The 9,937-nt window shown below is 56.4% G+C and overlaps 1 protein-coding gene across 1 annotated transcript; it reads left to right on the top strand.

Moving 5' to 3' along the window:
• The first annotated feature begins 5,021 nt into the window (after positions 1 to 5,021).
• On the top strand, positions 5,022 to 9,753 carry CDT1 (chromatin licensing and DNA replication factor 1). Its single transcript, XM_059667062.1, has 10 exons — positions 5,022 to 5,369; positions 5,843 to 5,962; positions 6,038 to 6,192; positions 6,739 to 6,936; positions 7,019 to 7,164; positions 7,346 to 7,446; positions 7,916 to 8,104; positions 8,407 to 8,547; positions 8,622 to 8,823; positions 9,373 to 9,753. Exons 1-10 carry the CDS (start codon positions 5,124 to 5,126, stop codon positions 9,534 to 9,536), a joined length of 1,662 nt encoding a protein of 553 aa, XP_059523045.1. The 5' UTR covers positions 5,022 to 5,123; the 3' UTR covers positions 9,537 to 9,753.
• Positions 9,754 to 9,937: the final 184 nt, after the last annotated feature.

Raw genomic sequence — 9,937 nt, 5'->3', positions numbered from 1 at the left:
TTTAGGTCCGATAACTGGCCCCCTTGCTGGCCTGCTCACCCCCAACTGCTCTCCCCTCCTGGCCTGATTGCCCCTAGCTGCCTCGGCCCCGCCACCATGGCTTTGTCTGGAAGGTCTCCCAGTCTATTAGCGTATTACCCTTTTATTAGTGTGTGTATGTATGTGTATGTGTGTGTGTGTACATATATACACACACACACATATATATATAGACTTCACAGAGGAAGGGAGAGGGGAGAGAGAAACATCAATGATAGAGAATCATGGATCAGCTGCCTCCTGCATGCCCCCTACTGAGGATCAAGCCTGCAACCCGGGCATGTGCCCTTGACCAGAATTGAACTCGGGACCCTGCAGTCTGCAGGCTGACGCTCTATCCACTGAGCCAAACCAGCCAGGGCACCACCAGTCACTTTTAGAACATTGTATTGCTTCTAGAAGAAACCCTGTGCCCCCTTCCCATCTAGCTGCCGGCCCCACCCAGCCATCTGCACACTGCTGTTTGAGACATTTCATGGGAATGGGACCATACACAATGGGCGTTTTGTGACTGGATGCCTCACTTGGGTGTATACCTCGGAGTGGCGGGTTGCAGGGTCCTATGTGACTGATATTAATCATTTGAGGAGCGGCCGCACCATTTCCATTCCAACAGCAGGGTGTGAGGGCTCGGATTTGTCCACATCCTCACCACCACTTGCTATCATGTAACTTTTGGTTCTAGCCTCCAAGGTGACCTCAGGGTCCCGCCGAAGCATTGCTCTCTAGAGCAGTGATGGCGAACCTTTTGAGCTCAGCGTGTCAGCATTTTGAAAAACCCTAACTTAACTCTGGTGCCATGTCACATATAGAAATTTTTTGATATTTGCTACCATAGTAAAACAAAGATTTATATTTTTGATATTTATTTTATATATTTAAATACCATTTAACAAAGAAAAATCAACCAAAAAAATGAGTTTGCGTGTCACCTCTGACACGTGTGTCATAGGTTCGCCATCACTGCTCTAGAGGAACAATCTATACTTTTCAAGTCAGTTTTAAAAGTGGAAGTTGTTTAAAATGCCTGCACAAACATTCGCATTGGTAAGTTCTCACTGCTCAGGATCCACTGTGACACAGCTTGCAGAGGTTAAGTCTGTCCCAGGCCAACCTCACCCTCTCGCTGCCTGGTCCTGTCTGATACTGGGGAGGGTGCTGGGGGCACCAGCCAACCCTCTGCGGGGCTGGCCACAGGCTGCGTGGGCTTTGGGAGCTGAGGAAGAGGGAGGTTCAGAAGCAGCTTTGGGACCGTGCCTGTCGCGGTGACGGTGCTGCTTTCTGCAGGCCCAGGTGAGCGGTGCCATGGGGTGGGGGCGGGGGGCGCCTTCTCTGAATGAAGCCGTTGGAGTCAAGGAGCTCCTGGGTGCCTGTCTGCGGGCTCCACTGCACCCACCGTCCTGTGCTGGTGGTGCTGGGAGTCTGTGGACGGTGGGTGCAGTGGAGCCCGCAGACAGGCATCCAGGAGCTCCTTGAGGGGTCAATGCTTCTACGCCTCAGAAGGCAAAGGTCTGATCAGCAAAAATGAAAACTTTAAAGCGGTGACGTGGGCTCCACCTCAGAGTGGCTCAGACACGGTCCATGGTCCCACGTGGGGCTGCAGACACCAGTGGGTGTGGGCAGCGGCCACGTGGGCCCAGCATGGCCCTCTGGCAGGGCCCTCGTGCAAGGAGGAGCCGGAGCTTCGTTGGGAGAGAAAGTTCACGGGGCTGAAGTCTCCCTCTTCAAACACTGATCGCTGGTCACGGTCTGGCCCCCAACTCCCATCCACGGGGCCCTCCTCACGGAGTAAAGGGCGCCAGGTGAGGCCTCTTCCTGGCCGTCCCCGTGGACTCATTGGCTCTCCTGAGTCTGTGGGGGCAGATTGTGGGGCTCCCCGCTGAGCAGCACAGCCACAGCTGCAACCCCGAGGCCAGGCTCTGGGCTCGAAGCTGGGGTCCCCAGTGCCGTAGCCCACTGATCTGCAGCCCCCCTGATCCGCAGTCCCCCCATCTACAGCCCCCCTGGTCCATAGCCCCCCACCAATCTGCAGCCCACCTGATCTGCAGCTCCCCCCAATCTGCAGCCCCCTGTGCAGTGACTCTGGGCTCGTCGTGAATGCGTCATTATTCCAGGTCCGAGGGTGTGCTGGCACTCGGGGGCTGGTGGCGCTGGGAGCCTGTGGCCAGGTAGCTCAGTTGGTTAGAGCCTGTGTCCGGGCTAATTTGCATATTTCTCTATTTTATATATACATACCACTGTGACACAGCTTGCAGAAGTTAAAGTCTGTCCCAGGCCAACCTCACCCTCTTGCTGCCTGGTCCTGTCTGATATTAGACAGGATATTAGAGCATCAGCCCAATACGCCAAGGTTGTGGGTTGGGGCACATATAATAATCAACCAATGAGCCTGGCTGGTGTGGTTATGGGCTTGATCCCCAGTAGGGGGCGTGCAGGAGGCAGCTGATTGATGATTTTCTCTCATCACTGATGTTTCTCTCTCTCCCTTTCCCTTCCTCTCTGAATTCAATAGAAATGTTTTTTTTTTTCTTTTTTAAAGAATCAACCAATCTATATATGTAAAAAGCCAGCGACCTTAACGGCCATAATGACTGGTCGCTATGACGCCCACTGTGGCCAGCAATCTGTCCTGATCAGAGAGTGGGGCAAGCCGGCCAACCTCCCGCCATCTCCTCCTCCCAACAGGCCCAGCCCCAATTCACCCCGATTGGGGCCGGGCCGGCCAGACTCCACTCGTGCACGGATTTGTGCACTGGGCCTCTAGTGAATACATAAATAAGTGGAACAACAAATCAGTGTTTTTTTTTCTGTTTCCCTTCCTCTCTATAAAGTAAAAAAAAAAAGAAAAAGAAAAAGTGTAATAGTGGCATAGCCAGACCCTGTGCCAGGGCAAGGATACTCACCATAGCACTGGAGAGGGTCCCAAGGCCCCTGCTCTGTAGCATGCCCCCTTCCTGTTGGCTGGTTGTGAGGGGCCAATGCAGGCCACACTTTAAGTCCCCAGAGTACCAAGATTTCTTGCCCCTCATCCCACATGGGACAGACTCATTTTACATTCATATTCTGGACTCCTCAAGACCCCTCTGGATAGTCCTTCTAGGATTCAGCTCATCCCCAGAGCCATTTGGGGGTTGCTAGGGCCCACCTCTGCCTTCAGGCTCCTGCCCTGAGTCTGGCCAAATTGATAGCAATGCTGTGCATGTCTCTTTACCCTGGAGGTGGACATGCCTGGCAGTGCAGCCTAAGTCACACAGCTGTGTGGTGGCCAGGTGGGGAGTCCCCTTCCCGAGGTGGTCTCCTAGATTTCTCACAACCATGGAACCTGCTTCCAGCCCCTTCACACAGCACTGGATGGCATGAGCCCAGGACAGCACTCTGTGGTTCCACCACTCTGTGGGTGGGCAGGTTTAAGACAAATGAAATGTTGGTGGAGCCTGCTCAGCACTTTGGAGGTCCTGGGGAGGCCTACTGACTGCATCCTGACCATCAACTTATCTACAGAGGGCAGGGGCTGGGCCAAACTGCCAGCAGCCAGATATTGATGAGCCATTTGTGATTAGGTCCAGCTGCCTCTACCTTTTTAAGACCAGGTGCTTCTTTATTTTCTAAATGTGAAACAGAGTGGGGAACCACCAGGCCACTGGGTGAGAAGATAACTCCCTCTCTCCTGATAAGCAGCTGTGAGCCAAAAGTTTATGCTCCCATTAGAGTTGTGGAATCCTGCAAGCTTTCTCTCTTTAATGCAAGGCAGGCTTAAATTTGGAGTGCTCAGCTTTGAATCAGGTCAATTCCTGCCTCCAACCCCCAACCACACGTTAAATACATTTTAAGTGGTGGCCCACAGCACACATACCAAAACAAAACTAACAAACACGTCGCTTTAAAAATGCTGGCCACAACCTTCCACACTGGTTCTTGTGCTAATTATTTGCTACTGGTTGTTTGCAAAATAAGGGTCTAGACTAGTTTCTGGCTCCCGTTTTACATATAGGAAACTTGATGCTTCACTTACTTGTTGCATCAACCTCCAACTTTCTCTTGTCATTTTGCAAGCACCAATGGCATCACCTGACATTTCTGTTTCTTTAACATTTTTTTTTTTTTTTTTTAGGCAAAATTCATGCTCTTTACAGAAAACCTGCAAAAGTAAAGCCCCTCTCTCAGCCTTCTCCCCGCTCCCATGCCTGGCAGTGAAAAACCCTTGTGGTTTCTTTCTCCCAGATCTGCAGACTCACCTCAGGACCGGAGGAGCAGCATTTTTCTGAGATGGGAATCACACAGGCATTGAGCCTTGCTTATCTGGCATCAGGCTCTCAAGTTTTCCAGATAACCTAAGCATCAGGTTTTAAGAACACTTCAACTATTTTGAAAGCAACTCTTAAAAATAAATAGCTTGAGATATAATTCACATAATAAAGTTCACCCTTTTAAAAAGTGTATAATTCAGTAGTTTTTGTATATTTCTCTAATTCTAGAATATTTTTCTTTCTGGGGTGTACTTTCTCCCCAGGTCACTCTCCAGCTGGGGGGAGGGGGGCCTTGGACAAGTCGCCCACGACCTGGGCCTGTTTGCTAGTCTGTAATATGGGGTGCCCCGACCCCGTCACGTGCGAAGCTAGGTCACGTGCACAGCCAGGTGACAAGCGCAGCCACGCCACCTAGCCCAGCGCCCCTGCCTAGCGCAGCTGTTTATTGTACTGCAATTACATTTAAGCTGTAAATAGCGTAACAATTTTCTGTTAAACACACTATGTCGTTTTTCCGTACTGTACTGGCTTGGTGTCCACCGGAATCGCGGTATCCCACGTAGAGGCCAGGGGAGACCTGAGACCGACGCAGCAGACACCTCCAAACCCCGCGGAGAAGACCGCGCTGTGACGCGTGCGCGCGGCCGAAGCAGCCTGAGAGCACCAGCGCGCAGGCTCCTGGGCGCGTCCATTTCCCATCCCCCCTACGTCGATGGTTCCGCCGACGGAGGGGGCGGGGCCACGCGTGGCGCGAAAATCGGCGCGAAGAGTGGCGCCACTTCCGTCCGCTGCCAGGCTCCTGCAGCCGGGCTCCCGCTGCCCGGCTCCCGCCTCGCCATGGCGCAGCGCCGCGTCACCGACTTCTTCTTGCGCCGCCGCCCTGGTCCCCGCGCCGCGTCTTTGCGGGCCAAGCCGAACTGGCGCACCCCCAGCCCCGCCAAGTCCGCGCTTCCCGCCCAGGTTTCCACCTCGGGCGGCAGCCGCAAGCGCGCCCGCCCGCCCGCCGAGCCTGCGAGCGACGAGCCCACGCGCGACCAGCCCGCGCCGCCTGCGCGCAGGAGGCTGAGGCTGCCCGCCGATGTGGTGAGGGCGCGGGGTGGCCGGGGCCGTGCGGGGAGGGGAGAAACCGATGGGGTGGGGGCAGGCAGGGGAGGGCTTCTGCAGAGACCTGGCTCGGACGGAGGACACAGACCAGGTGGCTGGTTGCAGAGGGTACACAGAGACCCCAAGTGGAAGACCGGGTCATGGCCTGGGCGGAGATACTGGCTGAGAGGCATTGCAGGAGCTAAGTCCGAGCTGCCAGGCCGGTGTCCTGTGGCCACCGGAAGGAGAGGACTTGCATTGAGGGACGGGGAAGACACTTTGAGTGGGGGAGCCGCGGAGTCTGATGGAGCCGGAGGAAGCCAGAGCTGGGCGGGCTGGTAAATGTCAGGCCCCTCTCTTAATAGGGGTGCTTCCGAGAGGCTGGACTGGGGGCAGCAGGACGTCCTTGTTCTGTAGAGCCAGAACACCATAGGGTCTCGTCACTGGTTCACCTCTGGGGTCCTTTCTCCCAGGTCCCTGGCCCTGGCTCCCCAGCCGCCTCTGGCTCCCCAGAGCACTCCTCTCCAAGCAAGAAGACAAAGAAGGCTGCCCTCTCAGGTCAGCTGCCCCAACTGGCACCCCAGAAGGACAAGGTGAGGAGGCTGGACCAAGGGCAGGGGAGGGGGATATAGGGTAACTGGCTGGCTGACAGCGTCCTGTGTCTACAGGTCTCCTCGAAAGTCACCCTCTCTGAACTCAAGTCATGCCTGCAGCGGGCCCGGGAGCTGGGGGCACGGGCCCAGGGACTGAGGGCAAGTGCCCCTGGGAATGATGGCGTGGAACCCAGTGTGCTGGAGGCCGAGGGGCACCCAGCAGAGCCATGGTGAGTTTTGGGTGGGAGGCACCCCAGGAAAGGGTAGGCTAGTGGGAGGCCTGGTAGGGGCAGGGCTGGGCACAGGACTGGAGCTGCTCCATCAGGGAGCCAGCACAGTGGATAGGACGCTCAGATCTTAGTGCCAGTCACTAGCTCTTCACCCTCCATCTAAGAGGGTGCCAATTCCTGCCTCAGTGGACCTTATGGATTTCAAATGATAGCCCGTGGTGATTGGGCATTTGCTTTCTATCATTGTTTGTCCTCTCCAGGTCCTGTGGTTGTCATGTGCCTCTTAGAGATATGGAAACCAGGGCTTGGGGTGGCCAGGGACATGGTGGAGCTGGGTTTGAAGCCACTCTTTTCTGTCCCCATCCCTGATAGTGCTTATGATGGGGAGCTGGGCATATAGGAATTTGTAAACTGGTATGCAGTGTGTCATGGGGGCAATTTTGCAAGCCCCAGCTCTGGGGTATCCCCGGCTGCTTGGCCAGCCATTGGGTCCTGGAGGGGATGTGGGTCTGATGCTTCCCTCAAGGCCTGGCTCCCTCCCTGCAGTGAAGAGAAGGCACCTGCCTATCAACGCTTCCATGCTCTGGCCCAGCCAGGCCTTCCTGGCCTCGTGCTGCCTTACAAGTACCAGGTGTTGGCTGAGATGTTCCGCAGCATGGACACCATTGTGGGCATGCTCTACAACCGCTCGGAGACCGTGACCTTTGCCAAGGTCAAGCAGGGTGTCCAGGACATGATGCGGAAGTGAGTGGAGTCCCTTGTTGGGTGGGAGCCTTGTCCTACAGTGGAAGCTAACTGACTGACCCCTGACACCCTCATCCCATAGGCGCTTTGAGGAGCGCAATGTGGGCCAGATCAAAACCGTGTATCCTACCTCCTACCGCTTCCGCCAGGAGCGCAACATCCCCACCTTCAAAGACAATGTCAAGAGGTCCGATTACCAGCTCACCATCGAGCCGCTGTTGGATCAGGGTGAGTGTGCCTTGGCTGAGTCCACTCATCTCTGAGCCTTGGTTTCCCCACCTGTGACACTGCATTTTGAACATGGATGTGAGGGCACCAGGCCCCTCGTCTGAGACCCATGGTGTGGGGCTTGGCGCCCCAGTGGCTCTAGCCCAGGGGCTCGGAGCTCAGGCTTGGACTCTCTCTGCAGAGGTTGGCAACGTGGCCCCCCAGCTCACAGCCTCACGCCTCCTACAGCGGCGACAGGTCTTCAGCCAGAACCTGGTGGAGCGTGTCCGGGAGCACCACAGGGTGAGCTAGTGACCCCACGATGACCAGCTCAGTCCTTGTTGTATGAGGTGTCCCTGTGGTCTGTCCCCTCCTTCAGCGTTGTTGTCACATCTGCCTCTTACCCAGCAGGAAACAGGCCTGCTCGAGAGGCTGTCTTCTAGAGCAGCAGTTGCCAACCTTTCAGACCTCAGGGACCACCAGTGGTCCTCGGACCACTGGTTGGCGACCACTGTTGTAGAGTTCTCTTAAACCACTCACCAAAGCGGGCCGTTGTCTCATGTGGATGGGGATTCTGGGCTGGGTGGGGACCCTGGCCCTCAAGTGAGGGGTTCTGACCTGAACACAGGATTGGGGAACTCAGGGATGCAGACTCAAGACTTGGGAGGCTTGCGATAACTACAGTGGGTGCTGGTGGGATGGGAACCTCTACAGCCCTGCTCCACCCCAGCCAGATGTGCCCAGGGTCATCGGGTATCCCCTTCTTGGATAGGTCTTCCTGGCCTCCCTGAATCCCCCCATGGTGGTGCCTGAGGACCGGCTGACACGCTGGCACCCTCGCTTCAATGTGGATGAAGTGCCTGACATCGAGCCTGCTGAGCTGCCCCAGCCACCTACCACAGAGACGCTGGCCACTGCTCAGGAGGTGCTGGCTCGAGCCCGAAGTCTGATGTCACCCAGGGTGAGACTGGCCCCTGTTTCCCAGGGAAGGGTAGCCCGACCCCCATGTGGGCAACCCAACAAACTCCATGTGCGGCTGTGGGCCCTGGCGGGTAGTGGGATGTGCCCTCCCTATGTTCAGAGCACTGCCTACCGGCAGGCTCTACATAGAGGTGCCCAGCACAGGTCTTTGATGTGCTGGGATGAACTTGGGCTGGACATACAGGGCCTCCTGGGCAGGGGTCCATCAAATGGGGTGTGAAGGGCCTCCCCGGTGGCTGGGCCAGGAGAGACTTCTGATCTCTCCTCTCTGACCTGATCCAGATGGAGAAGGCCCTGAATGACTTAGCCCTGCGCACAGCTGTGCCCAGCAGCCCTGTGTCCTCCAGCCCGGTACTGCCAGCCACCCCTCCGGCCACTCCACCTGCTCCCCTGAAGGGGGTGTCCCAGGACCTGCTGGAGCGGGTGAGTGTTTGGGGTTCAGGGATGAGGTGGAATGGGGACAGCTGTCCACTGACGACTCTCCATGCCCAATGCAGATCCGGGCCAAGGAGGTGCAGAAGCAGCTGGCACAGATGACGCGGTGCCCAGAGCAGGAGCAGAGGTTGCAGCGGCTTGAGCGGCTGCCTGAATTGGCCCGGGTATTACGTAGCATCTTTGTGTCAGAGCGCAAGCCAGCACTCACCATGGAGGTGGCCTGCGCCAGGATGGTAGGCAGCTACCGCGTGGCCATGAGCTCAGGTATGTGCAGGGGCAGGGCCACTCTGCATGTCCCGAGTCCCAGATGAGGGTGGGCACCATAAGGTTGCACCATTCTCCACACCTGCTTGTTTGCGTTGGGTGGGCACAGTACCCTTGAGATCACCTGAGTCCCTTTAATCCTGCAGCTTGAGGTTGTCTCCCCCTCACAAACCTGGCATTTGCCCTTGAGGTCCTATGAGACCACCCCCTCCCCAAGCCTTCTAGTCCCACAAAGCTGCAGGACACTTCTGCTTCAGGCTCGCGACTAGTGACAAGCTCAGTGGGAGAGCCACCTCCTTGGGAAGGCTGTGCCGTCACTGCCCTGGCCCAGTCCTTCTGTCAGTCTACCTACCCCCTTGCCGCTGGGTACAGATTTGTCTAGCCTGGAGGGAGGTGAGGAAGCAGGGGCTGAAACTAAGGCAGGCTTCTTGACAGAACCCTGAGGTGAGAGCAGCACCTGTGTGCACCCACTTACAGATGTGCACACAGGCCCAGAGGTTTGGGGGGTAGGGGGCAGGCCCCCACCTCACCAGGCCCCTCTCTCTGCAGGGGAGATGGAGAAACACGTGCAGCTCCTCTCTGAGCTGCTGCCTGACTGGCTTAGTCTCCACCGCATCCGAACTGATACCTATGTCAAGCTGGACAAGGCTGCTGATTTGGCGAGTGTCACTGCACAGCTGGCCCGCCTTGCTCGTGCTGAGGAGATGCTGTGAGCCTGATGGCCGCGCACCAACACGCAAACATGGGCTCAAGGCCCTGGCTTGGCCCTCTGTGCCTGTTTTATTCTCTAAGAATGCATTTGGCTCTCCCATTCCTGATCCACACAAGGGTCAGCAGTTGTACTAGGCTCTGGGGATGGAATTATCTGGCCATTGTGGGTGGTACAACCACCTCCTACAGCATGCTGTCATTAAACTGGTTTCCCTTGGATTTGTCTTTGCTGCACAGAGTGCAGGTATGTGGGGGTAGGGTGGCTTTCCTGGCAGCATGGGTTTGAGCAGTGTGATTGGCAGAATAACACCCCCCCCCCCCCCAGCACAGGGGTCTTGAGAGCTCATCCTGTATTATCCGAATGGGCCCAGTGTCATCACAGCAGAGGTTGGTGGATGGCATA

The sequence above is a fragment of the Myotis daubentonii genome, chromosome 15 (genome assembly GCF_963259705.1).
Source record: "Myotis daubentonii chromosome 15, mMyoDau2.1, whole genome shotgun sequence".
Lineage (NCBI taxonomy): Eukaryota > Metazoa > Chordata > Mammalia > Chiroptera > Vespertilionidae > Myotis > Myotis daubentonii.
The sequence above is the reverse complement of the archived record's forward strand: the minus strand, read 5'-3'. Positions and strand labels throughout refer to the sequence as shown.

What these genes read in the sequence shown, in the direction of transcription:
- CDT1 (XM_059667062.1), top strand. Translation starts at nt 5,124, where the DNA reads ATGGCGCAGCGCCGCGTCACCGACTTCTTCTTGCGCCGCCGCCCTGGT. An exon ending in GGGCACCCAGCAGAGCCATG is followed by an intron (nt 6,193 to 6,738) that starts GTGAGTTTTGGG and finishes CCCTCCCTGCAG; the next exon opens with TGAAGAGAAGGCACCTGCCT. An exon ending in GTGTCCGGGAGCACCACAGG is followed by an intron (nt 7,447 to 7,915) that starts GTGAGCTAGTGA and finishes CTTCTTGGATAG; the next exon opens with GTCTTCCTGGCCTCCCTGAA.